General features: G+C 38.2%; 1 protein-coding gene across 1 annotated transcript in view; it reads left to right on the top strand.

Annotated features, from left to right (window-relative positions):
* Positions 1-20188, top strand: part of hnrnpll.L (heterogeneous nuclear ribonucleoprotein L like L homeolog) — a 34262-nt gene extending 14074 nt beyond the window's left edge. The window contains exons 5-13 of the mRNA XM_018262930.2: positions 1864-1960; positions 2042-2114; positions 9521-9592; positions 11525-11742; positions 13097-13218; positions 15536-15737; positions 17556-17613; positions 17714-17812; positions 19341-20188. Coding sequence (XP_018118419.1) covers positions 1864-1960; positions 2042-2114; positions 9521-9592; positions 11525-11742; positions 13097-13218; positions 15536-15737; positions 17556-17613; positions 17714-17812; positions 19341-19396 — 997 coding nt within the window. The 3' untranslated portion in view covers positions 19397-20188. The remainder of the gene's footprint in view (positions 1-1863; positions 1961-2041; positions 2115-9520; positions 9593-11524; positions 11743-13096; positions 13219-15535; positions 15738-17555; positions 17614-17713; positions 17813-19340) is intronic.
* The last annotated feature ends 4245 nt before the right edge of the window (positions 20189-24433 follow it).

Here is a 24433-nt window from a genome sequence, read left to right as displayed (position 1 = left end):
AAATAATACATTTAAAACCAATTGCAAATTGTCTGAAAATATACTAACAGTTAATTTAAAGGTGAAACCTCCCTTTATGAAGGCAATCTTCCACCAGGCAAGTGAAGAGTTTATTGTGTCCACAGCCTTACGTGTTTCGTGATAAACACTTAATCATAGGGCCATTTTTAAACAGAAATACACCAATCAAAATATTGAACCAATTAGAACAAAAAAAACTAATCAGAGAAATTTTACCCAGATGCACTAATCACTATTCAGTTTAGATAGGTGTGGTTAGAAATTACCACCTTGACTCCAATTAAGAGCCATATTGGTACACCATAGGTGGATAAAGTGTCCATAGGTGGATAAAGTGTCACCATGTTGGTACACCCGAGATTTAAAGTGACAACATGCCATATAAATAATTTTATCTTTGTATGTGTTTATATGGCACGTTGTCACTTTAAATCTCGTGTGTACCAACATGGTGACACTTTATCCACCTATGGTGTACCAATAAAGCTCTTAATTGGAGTCAAGGTGGTAATTTCTAACCACACCTCTCTAAACTGAATAGTGATTGGTGCATCTGGGTAAAGTTTTCTACTGAAGAAAAAGTAATTATTAAAATTATAGAAAGAACAAACGAAAATATTAGTCTAAAAATGGAATTGTTTAAAAAAGTTTGGCATCTCTGTTAAAACATCCATTAATGGGACAAGTAGTTGTTTGCTGCAACCACAGGGAAGCTTGGCTTCCTGCAAAATATTTTTTCTAAAATACATACATGTAAAAGGGTTTTGGGAGGATTATAAAGCTAATTAAAGTTTAGTGGATGTGGTTAAAAGTGTACAATATGGTTGGGACTGTAAGAGCTGTAACTGACTCATGCAGCTCTTGGGGTTCCTGCTTTTGCTACATAATAGGCAGCTTAATAAGTTAACCCTTAAAGAAAGAGCTGTACTACAATATAAGTATGTAGTGTAAATGCTTATTTACCTAAACTTGTGTCCTACTTCAAACGGTTTTTGCAAGTGCATGTGTACACCTAAAGAAACAAGAAATGGGAACTGAATATAGCACTTTTAAATCCTTGTCGGCATTTAAACTTGAGTAATTAAGTTACTTGAAGCAGTAAAGATTTGGTCACAGCATTATGTTTAGTAAAAAAAGGACATAAAAATACAGTGCTACATTCTAAGCATATCAAGGTTTTGATCAGAAACAATTATCTTATTTTTTTTGCTGCTGGGTGACAGGGATGGATAACCTGTGTTCCTCTTACTGTGGTTGAATTAAAAAGAACTGACTCTTTAAAACGAGAAGTGAAATATTCTTTTGGCGTCAGATATTTAATACCATACATTTGTAAATTTCAGTTCACAAAAACATACGACTTGGAAACAGCAGAATTATACTGCAAAATGTGTGCATTCATTCATACTAAATGTTTTCTGCATTTACCACTTCCAACACTTTTACCACTTCCAACGTGGCCATTTGCCATTTATAACTACAACTTCAAAAAAGATTGGCTACTTCCTGTCCTGTTTTTATGCTTTCTGTAATTCATTACATTTTCCTCCTTGCTCAGTATATAAAGTATGTCCCTAGCATTTTTAGAATACTCTGGAATCAGGGTTAAGTTTTGTTTACCTTAATTATGGGCAGTTACTGACAAAAGGCTGGTAACTATATAGAATATTTGTTTGCATTACAGCTTTTGCCTTACAGTGTCTTTAGGTAAGCCAATGTTGGCAGTATCAAGAAGTCTACATGAATGGACTGTATGTGGTCAATGAAATATGGACAACATTTTTATGGACACTCTCCAGTATTCATGCGTATTGATTAAAGTACTCCTTAACCCTGGTAAACATTTGATTCAGTTCACAGTGCCCAAAAGGCCAAATCTTCTCTAAATGGAGCCGACATATACGCTGGATGTTGCACGCTGAAGATTGAATATGCCAGGGTAAGTCATATTCTAACTGCTTTGCATGTTGGACTTTTATCTATGTTTGCCATTAGCTTTGTATTTAATCTCTCTACACAGCCCACACGACTTAATGTTATTCGGAATGATAATGATAGCTGGGATTACAGCAAGCCCTACTTAAGCAGGCAAGGTACGTTATTTTTTTTTTTTGTCTTTTTGTCCTGTTTGTATCGGCACCTTTGTGCATCATAAATGTAATGTCTAGACCAGTGATCCCCAACCAGTAGCTCGTGAGCAACATGTTGCTCTCCAAACCCCTCAGTGGCCTCAAAGCAGGTGTTTATTTTTGAATTAGTTTTGGTTTACAAGTTGTGGTTGTATAAAAACCAGGTGCACTGCCAAACAGAGCCTCAATGTAGGTTGTCAAGCCACATAGTGGGCTACCAAATGGCCAATTACAGCACTCGGCACCCCAAGAACATTTTTTCCTGCTAGTGTTGCTCCATAACTCCTTTTACTTCTAAATGTTGCTCATGGGTTCAAAAGGTTGGGGATCCCTGGTCTTGACAGATATTGGATGGTTTTTATACAGGCTACACAGATAGCTTTTACTGTGGTGACCTGATCAAATTCAGAAAAGGAGCTCATACTTGCAAACATATTTGCAGCACCAAGGACTTTCCTTTCTCCAAGCAGTTCTTTCGACATCTATCATTTCCTTTCTCTCTCTCTCTCTCTCTTATTGTTGAGTGGGAGGAATCTATTAAAAAAAAAAAAACTGTAAACTTGCACACTGCATCTCAACGGAAGAGACTTTGTTCTCTAAGACTGGAAAAGGCACTAAGAAGTCTAGAGGAGGACTCAGCATGCTGACTGCACACCCCTTCATGCACCATATCGGCACAAGCAAAACAGCTCTGAAAAACCCTCCTAGAACCACAGACTCGCAACTCACCTTGACTGCATTCTGCATGCATCATCACCACCACAGGCTCACTGAGGAGGACACTTGCAAGGCCTTTACCTATTTGCATGGATTGAAAGTTACTCTGTATTGGGTTCTGGATGTTAAGACATTACTGGAAGTTAAGACACTCATTGCAATAGTTAGACTTTTTAAGAGTAAGCCACTTATTTATAAGGACTCCAGGAACTCTGTATATTGCATTGTGATATGTTTCCATTTTATTTTTTGAAAGCCACTGCTCAGAGCTCTGTTGGGAAACACTGTACAGCACACATGTACAAGTAACACAAAGTAAACTGACACACATGTACAGTTTTATTTATTAACAGTGTCCAAGGGCACCGGCACATGGGTTGATCCATGATTACCAGATCGACAGACAGGAAAACACTCCATATTGCACCTCCATTCACTTTAATGTTAATCACCCTGACCTGCAAAGTGTGGGCGTTTTCCAAACAATAATCACCATTCTGTCTCCTGCTCAATTTCCTCCTTGGCGAATGGACAGCAAAATGCTCCAGATTACATCTTCATTCACTTGAAAGATTATTACCTGAACCCATACGTGGGCCTCGTTGTTATTGTTTGAAAATGCCCACACTTTGTAGATGAGGGTGATAACCTTTCTAATGAATGGAGGTTCAATATGGACTATTTTTCAGCCTGTTAAGCTGTTAATTCGGAGTTGCAAAATGTACTGTTATCCCTTCTGCCAGTGCCCTAAGTCATTCCAAAGCACATAAAGCTTTGCTCTCACTAGTAGTTATTGTGGAGATAATGCAAATAGTCTGCACTATATTTATCTTAAAGGGATACTGTCATGGGAAAACATATTTTTAAGATACATCAGTTAATAGTGCTACTGCAGCTGTCCCCAGTCATGTGAATTGTGCCTGCACTTGGACAGGATGGAACTACTTTCTGAAGGCAGGCTGCTATTTCTGCCACTTAATGTAACTGAATTAGTCTCAGTGGGACTTGACTTTTATTATTGAGTGTAGAACTACCAGGAAGCTGTTATCTTGTGTTAGGGAGCTGCTCTGGTTACCTTCCCATTGTTCTTTTGTTAGGCTGCTGGGGGGTGGGGGGTGGAAGGCAGTGATATCACTCCAACTTGCAGTACAGCTTTAAAGAGTGACTCAAGTTTATCAGAGCACTAGTCACATGACTGTGAGCAGCTGAGAAACTGACAATATGTCTAGCCCTATGTCAGATTTCCAAATTGAATATAAAAAAATCTGTTTGCTCTTTTGAAAAATGGATTTCAGTGCAGAATTCTGAAGACCCCAGGTCAAGAGCATTCTGGATAACTGGTCTCATACCTGTATAATATTATGAGTTTTTAGAGTGGGCAGCCAGCCCTAGAGAAGCATACAGAAACAAGAACAGCCCCCTGAATTTGTTCATAGAGATCCCTGTAAAATATTTTCTTTCATGGGTATATCTTTCCACTAAGGACAATTCAGCAAGACCGATAAAATTGATAAAAACTGTTTATTCCTGACATCTACACTATGTTTATTAGCAAAAAAGTCTATCTTATATCTTAGTTTTGATCACATGAGAGCAACATAATCAGTGGTCCATATATGAATGTTGTCATGGTAGCTATTGCTTTTAGCTAATTTAAAAGAAAATTTAGTAAAAATTCAGTAGGATTGCCAATACATTATTCTGCTTGTACTATTTCAGTATTATGACTAAGTCCTGTTTTATGACTGAAGAACATACTCTCTACCCTTTTTTTAGATCTGTTTTCAGATATAGAGCTATGGGACCTGTTATCTGGAAAATCACAAATTCCGAGCATTCTGAATAATAGATCTTTTTGTAATTTGGCTCTTTATACCTTAAGTCTACTAAAAAAAATCATGTAAACATTAAATAAATGCAATAGACTGGTTTTGCCTCCAATATGGATTAATTATATCTTAGTTTGGATCAGGTACAAGGTACTGTTTTATTATTACACATGAGAAATCATATTTAAATATCGGAGTCTGTGGGAGATGGTTTTTTGTAATTTCCGGATAACGGATCCCATACCTGTACTGGCCTTTTCTCTGATGCATAGCATTCCTTTGTTTGTTATAATATATAATTGTAACTTGATCAGTGTAAAATATACCTATGACTTTATTATGTTTCAACAATGTACAGTCTTCATATTTTTTCTTTGCTTGTAACCGACTCAGCAGTTTAATGTTCATTTATATTTCCACATTGTCTGCTCTGTTAACCAACTGTGAAACCATGTTATACAGCTAATTTTTGGATTATGCAGAAACCTCTTGAAAGGAGACCCATTGTGTTGCTGATGCAGCTATTAGTAGGACTCAGGTACTGTCTTAAAAACATGCTCTGATATTTTTACTTCTTTTATTCGTTATATATAGTGTTGTATGCAGCAATATTGGGAACAATTGTTGTACTGTGTGATATTTTAAACAATATAGTACGTTAATAGCTTGTATGTTCATTATACTAATTATGTATGGTACAATACTTCAATGAAACGACCACCAGTGTAAAATATATATATATACTTTGTTACCCCTACTGATGCATTAGGAAATTCTTCATAGATATATATTTAGATAAAGGGGTGGAATGGTACTGTAAAATGTAGAATATTCTATTTTGAAAATAATGGCACAGGTTAAAGGGGTTGTTCACCTTTGAGGTAACTTAGAATATCACTCTCTACATTATACTGAGACAATTTGCATTTGGTTTGCATTTTTATTATTTGTGGTTTTTGAGTTATTTAGCTTTTTATTCAGCAGCTCTCCAGTTTGTGATTTCTGGTTGTTATGGTCCAATTACACTAGCAACCATGCACGGATTTAAATAAGAGACCTGATTATGAATAGGAGAAGTCCTGAATAGAAAGATGAGTAATACAAAGTAGCAATAACTAGAGATGCACCAAATCGACTATTTTGGATTCGGCCGAATCCTCCGAGAAAGATTCGGTCGAATACTGAACCAAATCATAATTTGCATATGCAAATTAGGAGTGGGAAGGGAAATTTGCATATGCAAATTAGGAGTGGGAAGGGAAAAACATTTTTTACTTCTTTGTTTTGTGACAATAAGTCATGAGATTTCCCTCCCCGCTCCTAATTTGCATATGCAAATTAGGATTCGGATTCAGTTCGGCCAGGCAGAAAGATTCTGCCAAATCCGAATCCTGCTGAAAAGGCCGAATCCTGGATTCAGTGCATCCCTAGCAATAACAATTTGTAGTCTTTCAGAGCATTTGATTTTTAGATGGGGTCAGTGAACCCCATTTGAAAGCTGGAAACCGAGTTACAAGAAGAAGGAAAATAATTCAAACCCTATAAAACTAAACAATGAAGACCAATTGGAAAGTTGCTTAGAATTGGCCAATCTGTAACATAATAAAAGTTAAAGGGGTTGTTCACCTTTGAGATAATGTTTAGTAGATGTAGAGAGTGATATTCTGAGGCAATATGCAATTTCTTTTAATTTTTTTATTATTGAAGATTTATGAGTTATTTAGCTTATTATTCAGCAGCTCTTCAATATTTTAAGGAATCTGGTAACTAGGGCCCAAATTAACCCTAGCAACCATTCATTGAGTTGAATAAGAGACTGGAATATGAATAGGAGAGGGTCTGAATTGAAGGATCAGTAATAAAAAGTAACAATAACAATACATTTGTAGCATCACAGAGCATTTGTTTTTTTAGGGTACAACTACACGTACGATTCCTGTGGTTTGAGCTGGATCCGACACGCTACACCAAAACGCAGGCGTCAAGTTGGATGTGATTGAAAACAAGGTAAGAAATACAAATGTCGGATGTTGTCGCAGAGTTGCAGACACTGCAGATGCTGCGTCTGCGACACCATCCAACATTTGTATTTCTTACCTTGTTTTTCGTCGCATCCGACTTGACGCCTGCGTTTTGGTGCAGCGTGTCGGATCCGGCACAAACGCACAGGAATCGTCCGTGTAGTTGTACCCTTAGAAAGGGAAAGCGATGCCAATTTGAAAGCTGCAAAGAATCAGAAGAAAAAGACAAATAACTATAAAACTATAAAAAATACATAATGAAACCAATTGAAAAGTTGGCAGTTCTATAACATAATAAAAGTTACCTTAAAGGTGAACCACCCATTTAATGTATTTTCACTTCATTATAATAATTTTCTGCAGAACAAGCCAATACTGGCAGTCTGGCAAATGCCAGAGGGGTTCCTGTAAGATGCCATACTATTATTTTGCTTGTGGGGGGCTGTTTTGGCATCTGCGTGCTTGAAATGCCAAGGCCTATTTTCAGTGTCAGCCCAAGCCTGCTGTAGAACTGTAACCATACTTTTATATTTCACATGGGGGATTGTTGGTTATCTTAAGTAAAAATGAATCACCAGTACTCCATGGCATCTCCTATGATGTGAGCCTGGTGCACAGTGTGGGGGAAAAACACCCCTTAGACATATAACATGTCTGATGGGGAGTGTCCCCAAAACATCACATGTGAGTTTAACATGCAGGGTTAATTCCTGCTTGCATCAGTTCCTGTTGTGCCAATTCCTTTCTTGCTTTATGTCCTAATAAGTAATATCTCAGATGATTGTATTTAGATTATCTTATGTTTGTGTTCCTGTGCTTTGAGAGTGAGTCTTTCATGCACAAAACTCTTGTGCTGAGTTTAAATAAGGGTCAATGCAAGCATAGTAGAATAATAGTTGCATAGGTTGTGCAAGGGGTTGTGCAACATTGCACTTTTTTGTAATTGAGCACTGGCTGGGAGCCACTATCTATACTCGCTGCTGCCCTCTATCGCTTTATTCCCTTGTATTGAAAGGGGAATGCCGGCTTCCAAACTGAAATTTGATAAAGAGGCCCATATAACACAGAAACCCCTAATATACCCATCACAGTTACCTGTTTCTTCAAAAAGTATGAATAAATGCCATTTTCTATTCTGAAATCCAACTTAACAGTTCTTCTCTTTCTGCATCATTTGAAATCCTGGCAGGGAAGGAGGGACTAAAGTTACACTGATGTTACAAATTGTAACAACTTCTCCACAGCTTACAGGAACTACATAACCCACAATGCATTGTTTTGTTCCTTATTGAAATTACATACTCAGGGAATTGTGGGGTTTGGAGGATGCAGGCTAAGAAAAGATACAAAGTAACAGTAGTCAGCCAGCTAAGCAAAGTAGTCAGACAGACCAGCAGGAGAGCAGGGGGCTAGGCTTAGAGAACTGTTCCAAACCGTTAAAAATCATGAAAAGTCTGAATATTTTTTAATTGATGTATATTGCAAAGTTGCTTGAAATTACGTTTACTTTTCAAAAATCTTAGGTTATGCTTTAGTGGCGTTCCCCTTTAATAATTAAGAACATTTTACCTATGTCCTTGAGGCACTTTTAATTCTTTAACCTGCCTAAATTCACCCATTATTCCTCCGTGTCCTCCTTCACTTAATATATGATACTGACACAAATGATTGATTTAGAAAATGACACATGCACTTTCATTCCCAAGTAAAACTGTCGTGTCCCATACCAGAGAAAATGCATTTTCTTTAAAACCACAGCAATTATTGCTGCTCCCACTGATATGAATAAACACAAATATTCCGATAAATCAGGCTTCCTTGTGCCAGAATGTGTTAAGCAATATGTATAGCGAAATAAAGTGAAAGTTAAAGCCTGCATATATACATCTTGAAATTTATTGAAAGCACAGATGAAAAAAATTGTCTTTGTAGTGTTCTAAGATGACATTTGATATAAGACCAGTTTAAACAGATAACACATTCGGGTATATGGTGAAATGCTTACAATATACTGAAGCCATCAGTTATATTGTGTCACATTTCTGCATGTAATGCATGGGTACAATGCATAGAATTCTGAGCAGACACCCACAGCCATTGTTTCCACCGCTTCAGTTTTTTGTCCAGCAGCTTACAAGTATTGCTGTGGACATGCTAATATTCTGAACATTGGTTAGCACGAAGGTTGTTTGTGATGCTTCCTGTTGTGTTCACCTTCAAAATAACCTTTAGTGTATTAGGTTGAGAGCGAGTTGCAATTCTTTTTAATTTTGTGGTTTTTGAGTTATTTAGGTTTTTACTCTTTAGTTTGCAATTTCAGCAATCTGGTTGCTAGGGTCCAAATTACCCTAGCAACTGCACACTGACTTAAATAACTGCAACATGAATAGGAGAGGGCCTGAATAGAAAGATGAGTAATACAAAGAAGCAATAGATACATTTGGAGCTTTATAGATTATTTGTTTTTTAGATGGGGTATTTGAAAGCTGGAAAGAGTCTGAAGACAAATTAAAAAAAAAGCAGTTGAAAAGGTGTCATTTTATAACATACCAAAAGTAAATTTAAAGGTGAACCACCCCTTTAAAGGAGATGGAAAGTCTGTTTGCACTTGGGGTGCCAAATGTTACTTGGGGGTGCCCAACATTTGGCACCCCCAACTGCAAACAGACTTTCCTTCTCCTTTAAGAGCCCACCCAATTCTATCAAGAAACTCATTGACAGCCACCCATCTGCTTGTGCCCTGCATATTTTGTTTAATGTGATTTCTCACTGGAACTGCTTTTTTAATTTTTTTCCCTCTTAGATCGTGGCAAAGGGCGACAGAGGCAGGCCATTCTGGGGGATCACCCATCTTCCTACAGATATGATGGCTATGGTAAGTTTACTCAGATATACTGTAGATAGATGTTACCGTCTCACCATTTCCCTGCATATATGAAGATGTTCAAAGCCACCGGGGAATCCTTTGACCACTCATTAGAACTTCAATTTCTGTTGCTCTATACAGTTTAGGCGAAACATGTTTTAAATTGCAGGAAAGCTATCGGCAGAATAACATACGGCAATATATCTTCCATATGTTTATCTATATAAGATAGGGATGCACCGAATCCACTATTTTGGATTCGGCCGAACCCCCGAATCCTTCGCGGGAGATTCGGCCAAATAGCGAACCGAATCCGAATTTGCATATGCAAATTAGGGGTGGGAAGGGGAAAACATTTTTTACTTTCTAGTTTTAGGATTTGGATTCAGTTTGGCTGGGCAGAAGGATTCGGCCGAATCCGAATCCTGCTGAAAAAGGCCCAATCCTGACCGAATCCCGAACGGAATCCTGGATTCGGTGCATCCCTAATATAAAATAAGAATTTGCCTTTTACAAAGCATTTCAACATCCATTCACTAGCAGTATGCCTACAGCATTAACTGATTTTAAAACAATCTCTCTCTCTCTCTCTCGCAAATCTTACTACTTCTCATAAGTGCAAAACTAACTGAAACTCAGCTTATAAGGGTGGTGACATACACTAAAATTCCGGGTGAGATTAGTCGCCAAGACAAATCTCCTCTTCTTCGGCCAACTAATCTCTCCAAAAAGCCTTCCTGCCAGCTAGGATCTAAATCTCCGGCGGGATGGCACTCAGAGCGCTTAGCTTTCCGAAGGCGTCTGAAGTTGCCTCACAAGGAAACTTCGGGCGACTTTGGAAAACCAAGCGATCCGAGTGCCATCCCGCCGGTGATTTACATTCTTTCCGGCGGGAATGCTTTTCGGGGAGATTAGTCGCCCAAAGAAAAATAGATTTGTCGTTGGGCGATTAATCTCCCCGGAATCTTAGCAAGTCACCACCTTAAAGGTTGTGCTCTCTGAGTCCTTATTCCCCATGGCGCACCACTCATTGGCATTTCACCTAGCATTTCTTTTCTAACTTTACCCTTTCTGGATCCTGTTACATTGTTTTATGAGTCAGACCCAAAGAACAGAAGAGGAATAAAGAAATACTGCTTTCGATTGCAATTACACGTACAAATAACTTGAAAACCATTCAAAATGTTTAAAGGGATGGTTCACCTTTAAGGTAACTTTTATTATGATGGGCATCACTGATCCTTCTATTCAGGCCCTCTCCTATTCATGTTCTAGTCTCTTATTCAAATCAATGCATGGTTGCTAGGGTAATTTGGACCCTAATTACCAGATTGGTTAGGATACAAATTGAAGAGCTGCTAAATAAAAAGCTAAATAGCTCAAAAACTCAATAATAAAAAATAAAACCAAATTGTCTCAGAATATAATGATGTCTCTACATCATAATAAAAGTTATCTCAAAGGGGAGCCACCCCTTTAATAACTGTATAACGCTATAGCTAAATGGAATAACTAAAAAACTCGAAGCCTTAAAGGGTATATATTTTATATTAAAGTTTTGATCACAGCTATCCACAGCAGGTCACCTTTCGCAGGAGTAAGAGGTGTAACTGTCTCCCAAAAAGGAGTGTAAATGTGCGTGTTTTCAGGGGAGAATGTTCTGTGTAGAGTCACCAGAGGCTTTTCCCATTCTTGGGATATAGAAGTAAACAAAGACATTCTGATCAAAGTTACTATAGAAAGATACTAGAAAAAAAAATAGAAAAAGGGAGTAAATAAACCCAAGGAAAGAAACACATTCTGTATATGTTAAAAGTATGTGTATGTATTTTAGTTGGCAGGTACTATTAACAATGTTATGTTAAATCATGGCATTAACTGCACCCATATTAGTCCCATGCAAATTATAATAATTTAATTATTTTCCTCTTCCTTCCCTAGGAAACCATGGCCCTTTGTTGCCATTGCCTAACCTGTACAGGATGGGATCCAGAGATACTCCAGAGCTGGTTGCCTATCCTCTGCCCCAGGCTTCCTCCTCTTACATGCATGGGGGACCACCTGTAGGCTCAGTAGCCATGGTTAGCGGCTTACATCAGGAAAAGATGAATTGCTCCCGGGTTTTCAACCTATTTTGCCTGTATGGTAACATTGAAAAGGTAAATGACTTAATTTAATACCTTAAGTGTGCTTTTAAAAGTCTTGCAAGCTTCTTTAGCACCCTACCTGCCCACCAATGTTTTTTCAGGCCCTAAATAAATGTAAGGAGGGTAGTACTGGTTATACCTACACTTACTCACACATATAGTTTTTCATTGGTTCCTTAATATATATTTTGTCCCTCCACACTATCCTCCTGTCATACACTTTTCTGTTTTATTTATGCCATCATGACAGTTTTCTCCTCTTGCTCTCAGCATTCCTTTTATCTTCCCTTCCATTTCCTTTCTCCTGCACCTTTTCTGTTCGTTTTCTGCCATCTTCTCCTTATCGCTTTCCCTGTTCTCCTTATATACTGATTTTCCATTAGTTTAATTTTCTTATTACCTTTATCACGCTATTTTCCACTGTACCATAATTTCCCCTTTTTTCTGCTTTTGCTTAATAACTACCATTGCTCTTATGGCCCCCATGCATGGAAAACCGAACAGTTAAACATCCCTGCCTTAGGATTTGGAAAGCAAGGAATATTGCGTTGGCTTCACTACTGAAGTCCCTAGCAGGTTTAAAGTGATACTGTCATGGGAAAACATTTTTCTTCAAAATGCCTCAGTTAATAGTGCTGCTCCAGCAGACTTCTGCACTGAAATCTGTTTTCCAAAAAGCAAAGTGAATTTTTTTAAATATTTTTTTTATATTAAATTTTGAAATCAGTCATGTGACTTGTGCTTTGATAAACGTCTTTCACTCTTTACTGCTGCACTGCAAGTTGGAGTTATATCACCCCCCTCCCTTCCCCTCCAACATCCCATCAACAGAACAATGGGAAGGTAACCAGATAGCAGCTGCCTGGTAGATAAAAGAACAGCACTCAATAGTAAAAATCCAGGTCCCACTGCAACCCCATTCAGTTACATTGAGTAGAAGAAACAATTGCCTGTCAGAAAGCAGTTCCATCCTAAAATGCTGGCTCTTTCCGAAAGCACATAACCAAGCAAAATGATCGGAGATGGCTGCCTACACACCAATATTACAACTAAAAAAAATACACTTGGATTAGCAATTAAATTTTTTATGATAGAGTGAATTATTTGCAGTGTAAAGAGTGTAATTTAGGAATTACCATAAAAATCATGACAGAATCCCTTTAAAGAGCTTGCTGCGGTGTTAATTACAGTAACCTGGTTTTGTCTTACTGTATAAGTTCATTATGAACACAGGGCTGATAATATTGACTGGGACTTTGAGAAAATGATGTCAGTGCACTTGAAGCACAATTCAAAAAGTGACATGTTGAATTGATTAACTTAAACATGCTGAAGGTTTGGATTTTTCATTTTGTTAAACCAACAGGTAAAATTTATGAAGACCATTCCTGGCACAGCTCTTGTAGAAATGGGCGACGAGTATGCTGTAGAAAGAGCAGTAACACACTTGAATAACGTGAAGATTTTTGGAAAGAGATTAAATGTTTGGTAAGCTAGTGAATGATTTTAGTAATATATTGCGCTCTCTCTCTCTCTCTCTCTCTCTCTCTCTCTCTCTCTCTCTCTCTCTCTCTCTCTCTCTCTCTCTCTCTCGGTGCACTGTAAATTAAAAATGCATATGATTGGTAAGGACCAGCACATAAAAAACATAAAATATCTTTCTTTCACATTCCACTTGTGTCCAACGTTTTGGTCCACATTGGAACCTTTATCAAGGATAACAATAAGTGACTTGTACAAATCTTAAATACCCATAACCATTGGAAAAATGGCACCAAAATGAGATCAATCAATTTATTCATAGCCTCAACAGAGATAAAATAAATGTGAAAAATACCAAACATATTAAGTGCATTTCACTAATCTGTCCACTAGATGTCACGTACCTATCATGTTGCTATGTCAAATATACTATAGTAACCATGCATTTTACAAAAATGCCTAATTTTGTACATAAAGAAAACATTTTCAGTTACATACAGGTATAGTACCTGTTATCCAGAATGCTTGGGACCTGTGGTTTTCCAGATAAGGGATCTTTCCATAATTTGGAACCATTTAAACATGAATTAAACCCAATAGGATTGTTTTGCTTCCAATGAGGATTTATTATATCTTAGTGTGGATCAAGTACAAGGTAATGTTTTATTATTACAGAGAATAGGGAAATCATTTTTAAAAATGTGAATTAGTCGATTTAAATGGAGTCTATGGAAAATGGCAATTTTCTGGATAATGGGTTTCCAGATAATGGATCCCATACCTGTATTCTAAAACACATTCCAATGTATTACAATGATCAAGTGTAAAATAGTCATAGGCATGTATAGCAAATGTACATAATATCTAATACTGGGGTGCCCAAACTTTTTGCAAGGAGGGCCAGATTTGGTGTCGTGAAAATGTTTGGGGGCCGACCATTCAGCACGACATTCTTTGAACCAATAACATTAAATTACAGGAATCAAGTAATGGTAGCAGTAATATTTGGGCACATGATTAGTGAAATGATCTGCCACTTGGTCTATACTGCTGCCTGTGTGCTGAAGGTGTTAGCAATAGACACGTACTGGAATGTAGTGATGCCATACTTCTTTAGGTTTCTGTACTGGCACTTCAGTATGTCTATTGACACCTTCAGCCCTAAAGAAGAATGCGAAAACAGCGCGTCTCTACGTGCCAGTCCGTGTCTATTGCTAACACCTTCAGCACACAGGCAGCAGTATAGACCAAGTGGCAGATCATTTCACTAATGTGCCCAAATATTACTGCTATGGGATTCCTGATCGCACTGTGTTGGGGGGCCTCATTATTATTAATTTCATGATGGAGGCTGAGTGCCGGTGTAAATTTGAAAATAAGCTGCAATTGGCCCCCGGGCCGCACTTTGGACATGCCTGATCTAATACATATATAATTTAATGTATATACTATACATTTGGATGTAAATATATATATTTACAAAATGTTAAATAATATTGTACCCTAGGAAACACTGGATCTGTTTTTCTAGTACAGAATTTACATCAATAATAAGAAAACTATGCAGAAATTAGATGGCAGCAACGGGTTACTTTCTTCAAAAGTTCAAACACTGACAAATAGTGGAATTTTTTTCTTTATTTCTTCCTTTTTGAAATTATGTAAAGCTATTTTGGCACATATCAATAGGCATCTGTAGCAAGCACTCACTAATTAAACATGGTCTCCAAATAAAAAAACAAATGCTACCAAAACCAGTTTTTACTTGATTAAAATAAATGTAATTCTAAGCAGCTATTCATTACACATTAAAAAATCAGTGGTTTATTTGTAAATGTAATTACTATTAAAAGCAGTTTAATATTTCTAACTCTTAACATAATGTAACAGGAGTCATTTTTATCAGCTAGTTTGCAATATTGTTTCCAGAGCCAGAAACAGCGGTGCAGAGAATATCAACAGTCTGATGCCCCTGAGCCTCCTGTCATTAAGATGAATGAAAACTGGCAGTTGCTACTATTGATGGGTAGTTTTTATATTTGACAGTGTATATAGCCAGACAACAGAGACTAAGCGCTTCAAAATGCTGCATGGTCTTGGTGGTTAAACCCATTCTCTTTAAGTTGTGATGGTTTTGAACGTTTTGTCACCCTCCCACAGAGCAACAAAATGCTGGGGAGACAATGCTCATGTCTGCCATTACTCTAAGATATAGAAAGTAACACTGAGTATAGCTGAAAAAGTCCATACTTTGGTGCAAATATATTTAAAATGCATTGTTTTTCTGAAGCCAGTACTAATCGTTTTGTTTGGGCAATCTTAGTGTCTCCAAGCAGCACTCGGTTGTCCCCAGCCAGATATTTGAATTAGAGGACGGGACAAGCAGTTATAAAGATTTTGCTATGAGCAAAAACAACAGGTTTACCAGCGCCGGCCAAGCCTCCAAGAATATTATCCAGCCTCCGTCTTGTGTTCTGCATTATTACAATGTCCCCTTGTCTGTGGAAGAAGAAATGTTCCAAAAGGTAAAATCATATACACTTTAAAACATTTTTTTAACGTATAAATTAGAAAGATGCCCCTGTTTTTTTTTTTTTTTTAGCAAAACATTAGAATCAGTCGCTAAAAGTTTAGCTAAATACCAAATAAACTAGTAACTAACTTGCATATTGAAATTCGATAATACAGTACAACCTGAATTTTACATCCTTTGGTTTTGTTTCCCCTCATTTTACATTGTTGTGGTGTGGTCCCACCTATATATTATGCATAATACATTTCCCTGATTTTACATTCTACACCACTTTTTTCTGGTCCCCTGAAAAACGTAAAATGTATATTGTACATTATTGTACATTAAAAATATATCGCCATCTGCTGCACAGAGCATTAATTGCATGACATAAAGGGCTTGGATTCATCTGACTATGGATACATTAATGTGGGAAAATATTCAGCTAGGTTTTAATAACCGATATGATTCTTTTTATGAAGGATAAGCATTCTTACTCCAAAAACACCTGATATCTCTCTCTCTCAGAATAAAGTGATATACTGGAAACCAGTTGGAACCATAGTTTTTTTTGTTTTGTTTTTAAATTGTATTAACTTGTTTGATATAGTTACAGCAGATGAAAAACATTTGGCTGAGCCCGCCCATGACCTGCAATTTTTATGTTAATGTTCCTTTAAGCAACCTATATTTTCAGAAGCAGTTGAGTTTACTATGCAGTAGCTGCTATTTCCTAGTGTCACCCATAAGTTTATTAAAGATTATACAGACAGTACAGAGCAATAAATGAGAACAGTTTTCATAGTTGCAATGCAATGGTTAACCACGAGTTTTTAAAACAGATGTAATCCCATTTCCTTGTGCTTTCCCCACTTAGAATTAATGGGGTTATTCACCTTTGAGTTAACTTTTAGTATGAATAGAAAGTGATATTCTGACACAATTTGCATTTGGTTTTCATTTTTTGAGTTATTTAGATTTTTATCCAGCAGCTCTCCAGTTTGCATCTGGTTGCTAGGGTCCAAATTACCATAACAACCATGCATTGATTTGAATAGGAGACTGGACTATGAATAGGAGATATGCCTAAATAGAAAGATGAGTAATAAAAAGTAGCAATAACAATACATTTGTAGCCTTAAAGAGCATTTGTTTTTTAGATGGGGTCAGTGACTCCTATGTGAAAGCTGAAAAGAGTCAGAACAAAAAGGCAAATCATTTAAAAAAACTATAAAGAAACATGAATAGTTCTGGGATATGCACTGACCCCCTACACTACCTGATGACTTTTCGTGAGCACAACCTGAAATTGGCTTTCCGGAAGGAAATACTGGTGTGACATCAGGGTTTTAAAGAAGGGATGAAGAGAAGCTGAAAAAAGGGAATACCATGCATTTCCATTAGAAATACAGAGCCCAATCTAACCTGAATTTAAATAGTCTGCTGAACCCTCTGCTAAGTAACGTAACCAGACCCCCAACTTCAGAATAGAAGAAACTTTCCTTTGGAGAAATTACTTAGCACTGCAGCCATTCAGCAGCCAATGGGAGTCTTAGAAACGTTATAAGCTTATAAACTCTCCAAGGAATGCTGAGCTATGTTTGATCATGCATACCCAGTAGGTGAATTATGTATTGTCCCACAGCAACTGACGTCAGCAAGTAAAAATCCAGGGCTTGTCTAATGGCTCACCCGTCCCCAACGAACTATACAGAGAGTAGTTAGCTTCAGGGATACACCAGTATGCTTAACTGCTCATTAATTTGGATTTATTATAAAAGCATACTGCAAAATGGGCATATTTTCTAAAAGGTGTCTCATTTTATTGCAGCTGTGTGAAGATCATGATGTTTCCACATTCATTAAATTTAAAGTGTTTGACGCAAAACGTAAGTAAAATGTGTATTTATATATTATATGTATTTTTTATGTTCATACTTTGAGTATTAACTGTATTCATTATGAATGCTCTTTTTATGTGTCCTCTAGCATCATCTAAAACACTCTCTGGACTGCTAGAGTGGGAATCGAAGACTGAAGCAGTAGAAGCACTCACAGTATTAAATCACTACCAAATAAGAGTTCCTAGTAAGTTTCTCACTCTACATGGGGGAGATTGTGGCTAATGTGTGCATAATTGCAGATCACATTTGATAAGGTAAATATAATTATTTTCTGTTGTTCCCAAACCCAGAATTTAAGGCTAGGGCCAGACGGGGCCAAAATCTGCCTGCTGAAATCCACAGGCCAACTAGAATCCTCCTTTCTCATTTGCGTCCGGAATCCTTGTGTTGGCTCTAGCGAACACACTGGGTGCATTTTGTTTACGAAATGAAACAATGTTTTTTTCGCTGAAATTCGCTGTGTTCGCACCGGAGACAACACAAGGGTTTCAGACACAAATGAAGAAGGTAGATACTGCTTGTGGTAGGGGCTGACGTTGGCCTGCAAATTTCAGCTGGCTGTTTTTGGCCCTATCCTTCAGCTACATACGGGCTGATCTCAGCCTGTGGAAAGAAGCAGCAGAGAATTAGCCCCTATACTGACATCTACTTCCTTCTTTACCTGTACTCGAAAACATTGCATCGGCCGGGTGCAGGCAAGTGCAGCAGATTTCGGCTCCAAAATGCAAACTCTTGTGTTTCAGTGCAGAAACCCACTACGTGTGCCTGCAACCAGGCCTCCTCATATGGTATTAGCCTAATTGGCAGAAGTTTAGCATATGAATTGTAACTGGGAGAATGGTAGCTGATATCAGAAATAAGAGATAGCAACACTTGCTGGCATAATACTCCTCCCCAATGTCCATTGCTGACCACTATCATCAACAAGTATTTAGACAACAATAATAATAGCTAGTGTTAATCTAGAACTGTGTTAGTTCAATGTCAGTGTACCTTCTTTATTTAGTTGGTGATGTGCCCAGTGATGGCTTGTCTTTATGTCTGTTCAATGTACCAGTCTTTGTAAACAAAGGCATTATTTTTATGATGTAGTTTTTATTTCTAAATTACACTGTCTAAACTGCAAATAATCCACTCTACAATATAAATTTTAATTCCTGAACCAGCAAGTGTATTTTTTTTTTTTACTTAATATTGGTGTGTAGGCAGCCATCTCAGGTAATGTGCTTTCAGAAAGAGCCATTGCTGCGCTATGGAATTGCTTTCTGCCAGGCTGCTGTTTCTTCTACTCAATTTAACTGATTGTGTCGCAGTGGGACCAGGATTTTACTATTTAGTGCTGTTCTTAGATCTACCAGGAAGCTGCTATCTGGTTACCTTCCTATTGTTCTGCTGTGGGGGGGGGGGGCTTATCATAGCACACGTCACATGACTGGGCACAGCTGGGAACTGACAATATGTCTAGCACCATGTTAGATTTCAAAATTAAATATAAAAAAATCTGGTTGCTCTTTTGAGAAATGGATTTGAGTGCAGAATTAACTGATGCATTTTGAAAAAAAAGAACATTTTTCCCATGACAGTATCCCTTTAAACTTCTAGTTCCTCTAGTTAAAATGTGAGCACACTATAAACAGTATTCTGCTAACGCTTGCCATGATTCTTACTCAGCTCCCAGTAAACCAAAGTCCATTCATTTTTCTTTTCCACAGATGGTTCTAATCCGTACACTTTGAAGCTCTGCTTCTCCACGTCATCCCATCTGTGAAGAATCGCAAGAAAAAGAATCTTGTGGGAACTAAACAGTGTTTCTATTATTTTCATCTTTTCATAATGTGCTTATGTAACAATGTTGTGTTTTTTTATATTATTTTATGGACACCTGCCATTGGGTGATTTTCTTGCCCTTTGACTGGTTTAAAGCAGCACTACATGTTTAAAGTGAAAATCTGTTTTTATTCTTAGCTCATGTTTAAATAGAGTTAAGGTCTGTATTTTTTTTAAATTGCATTTTAATAGAGCCTCTCTTCTACTGTATAAACAAAAAAGGGTAATTTATTACTGCCCCCTGCTGCAAATGCAGGAGCATCACTAATAGGTGCATTTAGTTCGGATTTGCAGCAGGGGTGTACTCTGTGTGAATAAAAAGTCTAGCACAAATTAGTGGGAATAAGACATCTGCTCCTCATGAGTACAGTGCTGCCAAATGCAGACTGCACTGTATTCACCTGGGAAAACACAGGGCTCTGTGCTTTGTTTTGGACCACAGAACACTTAACATGTAATAAATTACCCCCCTGAGTGTTTATTTGTTTAGGAAGAGCTTACTAGTTAAATATGAATATAGTGTCCAACTGCAACATCCTATAGTATTGGTTGAATGAAATTTTAGCTGCTGCTTTAATTTAGAATGTTATTTGCAAATCATGTAATTGTAATATATACATTGTTTTGTATTTCTTTTGGCCAATGTGCTATTAACAACCACTTCTATACGTTTTTCTGCCATGAAAAAGCATATATATATATATATATATATATATATATATATATATATATATATATATATATATATATATGCGTCCTGTGGGTATCAGCACTCGATACTTGTATGAGTTTGAGGTGCAGGATCAAATTAATAATACAGATAATGCAAGGATCAGCACACTCGTTTGTAGAAAAGCAAAGTGTATTTTATTTCAACACAGCATTGTGTCCAACGTTTCGGTTCCTCCTGGGAACCTTTATCCTTGATAAAGGTTCCCAGGAGGAACCGAAACGTTGGACACAATGCTGTGTTGAAATAAAATACACTTTGCTTTTCTACAAACGAGTGTGCTGATCCTTGCATTATCTATATATATATATATATATATATATATATATATATATATATATATATATATATATATATATATATATATCCCTTTTAAAACTGGCTCTAATAAATGTATTTACAATGAAGTGTGTTGTTGCCCTTTCTACCTTTCTACAGGGTATGGGATCCCTGTAGAATACTAATTTTCCAGAATATTCAGGTTTCCATATAAATAGATCATGTTTTATTGCATATCCTATTTTTTGGGAGACTTTTTCTGAAAAGGGATTAAACATGGACAAATTTTCCTGCTTGTCCTTGGTACAGGGAGCTATTTATAATGACTTGCTTATTTTTGTTCAGGCTGCAAGCAGACCCAGAAAGTCCTGTGCTATTGAGGGTGTCACATTTTAAGGATGCACCGTATCGCAAAAGATTCAGCCGAACCGAATTTGAATTTGCATATGCAAATTAGGGGTGGGGAGGGGAAAACATTTTATTACCGTGTTTTGTGACAAAAAGTCACACGGTTTTCCTCCCCACCCCTAATTTGCATAAACAAATTAGGATTTGGTTTGGCCGGGCAGAAGGATTCGGCCAAATCTGAATCCTGCTGAAAAAGGCCGAATCCCGAACGGAATCCTGGATTCAGTGCTTCCCTAGTCACGTTTGCCCTAATATTGTCAGACCACACTCCCTTTGGTCTTCTTTTTCACATATATTATTACAATTGGGAGCCTAAAGGAAGTCGCATGTAAGTCAGATCACCCTGACTAAACTGCAGGCCGAGTCATTTTCAGCATCACAAAATTGGAAGTGGGTGGGCTGGAATTATAGTGTACAGGATCTGGAATGCTTGAATCCTGTGGTTTTCCAGATATGGAATCTTTCTGTAATTGGGATCATCATACCTTAAGTCTGCTATAAAACAATTTTAACCTTAAATCACTAGGATTGTTTGCCTTCAATATGGTAAAATACCGGCCAGGTGGTAACCCTACTAGGGAGGGAGGTTGGGGTAGCAGCTATGCATTCAGGCAGGGAGCAAGCCTGGGCCGGTGGAGCCCTCCGGGTTTTTCCCAGGTCCAGTCTAAACCTGACAGGGGAACACAAAATGTGTAAATTTTGTATCCCAGTCTAAACATTTATACCAACTACTGGTTTGAAATATTTTATTTGGTTTTCACAATAAACCATAAGAATCAATATAACTATACCAACTACTGCTTAGCCACAGACCTGTACATTTCATTTTTCATTCCAGTAATTATAAAGGTATAGCACAGCTCTTTGAGTGGATGTATAAGGAGGTGGAGGAATAGTAGTATGATGTAGAGATGCAGCTTGCAATTGGTTTTCAATCAGGTTGCTAGGGTCGAAATTACCCTAGCAACCATGCACTGATTTGCATAAAAGCGTGGGATATAAATAGGAGAGGCCCTGGATAGAAAGAGGACTATTAAAAAGTAGCACAATCCATTTGTACCCTTACAGAGTATTTGTTTTCTACATGTGGTCAGTGACTCCCATCCGAAAGGTTGTAGTCAGAAAAAAATAATTTAAGGGGGGAAATGAAGACCAATTGAAAAGTTGCACACAACCCCCACACACAGAAGAATAAAAAGAAACAAAGCCCCGTGCTTCCTGGAGAGGACATTTGTTTGCAACCAGGCCTGGACTGGCAATCTGTGGGTTCTGGCAATGCTGTAAGATGCCATAGACAGTCACTATTTATTGGGCTGGTGGGAGGCTGTTTTGGTCTCTATGCACTTGAAATGCCAGGCAGGGCCGGATTTACATAGCGGGTGCCCATAGGCCAGCTGTTGCCCCCGTCCCCTCCATTTTATTTGTGCAAACTTTCGTCATTACGACCTGAGCTATGGGGATAGCAATTGTATCTCCTGCAAATCCTGAACCAATGTGGGTGTGGTTGGGTAGCATGTCGCCCATAAAATCCTGCCGCCCTAGGCCCTGGTGGCCTTTCTACAAATCTGACCCTGAGACCAGGGCCTATTTTGATTCCCAGTCCAGACCTGCTTGCTACTGAAAACCACAGAACAAAAGGATAAAGCCTCGGACAAGACTTTCCCTGGAGTGCAGGCAGCAGCATGGTAGCCAGTTAAATCCGGTGTGATAAGCAGTCATACACTGCGCACCCTCCATGTCACTGCTGTACTGTATAGAGCGCTCCTTTGGCTTATTCAGCAATGCATTAATAATTATACCATACCTCCCAACTGTCCCGTTTTTAGAGGGACAGTCCCTCTTTTGACAGCTCAACCCGTAGTCCCTCATTTGTACTGAAAAGTCCTATTTTCTCTGCACTGAACAGGCAGAAACAGAAACCATGTTTCTAACTTAATTGGCTTTTGGCAGAGAGCCCAGAACAGCTGCAGATAAGATACTTTTGTAACCATTTTGAGATAAGCATATAAGTAATTGTAACAAGATAAGATAACAGGTCCTTTGGGAGAAGTTAGACTCACAGCTTAAAGGGCAATTCACCTTCATTAGCAAAACTGTAATAACTGGGAAAAAAAACCCACAGAAATATGTTCAAACTTTTACAACCTGCCAAATTTTGTAATGTGAACATGGTAATTAGGGGGTGTGGTCACAAAAATGGGCGTGGTCCAAAAATCGCTACACTGCGCGCAGCAACTTTTTTGTCCCTCATTTTATTTCCAAAATCTTGGGAGGTATGTTATAGGGTGCTCTTAATACTGAAGCTGTGTTAGAGAGAAAGTAGGTAGCACCATCCATTGATAGAGATATGATACAAAATGGTGGTGTGCAAGGTCACTAGCTATATATAATTGCACAGAAAAGAGAAAAAGTATGACCCATATTGTTGCACCTTCCCACACTTATTATCTGAGTTCTCAAAGAAAAAAAGTAAAACATAACTTTTATTGATCACATCCTAAAATTAATATGAAACCAAATTAGTATAAGGTGTATGTTAAAAGCAAGGTTAGGAAGCTGAATAGACTCAAGGTCAGCAGCTAGTAAACGGTACTTGAAAGTTAGAATAACGATGTGGGTTTTTTAGTCACAGTGGTGGCAATTTGCCCACATCTATCCCAACAGTAGTGGAGTGCTGGTGACCCACAGTGTGTGAACGAGGTGGAATATAGGGTCGGGTTGGTACTGTATATTGTACCAAGTGTGGTTATGAATGGACCTGAGTCACGCACCACACACCTTATTCTAGCAATATATCAGCGCTTGGATACATTTACAACTGAGTATGGTAAGCATCAGTATCAATTGAAGTAGACTTGCAGAATAAGAGGGATTTGTCGTACTCTGACGAATCACATGTGCCCACCCACACCGTCCTTAATAACGAATGCAATGCTTACAGGAGGCGAGCGGACCTGCCGATATTATATGGTCTGCCCGCTTGCTCCTGTCTTGGGAAACTAACTCAGCGTTAATGCTCGGCGAGCGGATCTGCCGGTATTAAATAAGTTGCCTGCTTTCCCCGTTCGGCATAACCATCACGGCGTCAGCGAGGGAGGAGCAGACCCCCGTATTGTATCAGCTGCCGGCTTACTCCCGCACCACCCTTCCTTTGCGGTTAACCCAGGACGCTGAACAAAGGTGTCCAACTAGCGGAACGCATAGGACCCGTATTGGCGTACCATTGCACCCCAAACCACCCTTCCGTCTTTTCACCAGTCTTTCCCAATACACCGTCCCTGCCTAACAATTTAAAAAAGGTATTTCTCAAAGCAGCTGAAGCTGCCAATAAACCCCAGCAAACGTATGTTCTCAAGCCCCCATTGTTGTAAGCAATGACAAGGCACAAACATGCAAACTAGAAAGGAAGGATGATGTGGGCGGGGCTCCTTTAACTCTAAAAAGGAAGGATGATGGTGGGCGGGGCTCCTTTAACTCTAGAAAGGAAGGATAATAATGGTGGGCGGGGCTCCTTTAACTCTAGAAAGGAAGGATAATGGTGGGCGGGGGCTCCTTTAACTC

Source organism: Xenopus laevis, chromosome 5L, assembly GCF_017654675.1.
Source record: "Xenopus laevis strain J_2021 chromosome 5L, Xenopus_laevis_v10.1, whole genome shotgun sequence".
Taxonomy (NCBI): Eukaryota; Metazoa; Chordata; class Amphibia; order Anura; family Pipidae; genus Xenopus; species Xenopus laevis.
Note: the sequence above shows the minus strand (reverse complement) of the source record. Positions and strands in the feature narration are given on the sequence as shown.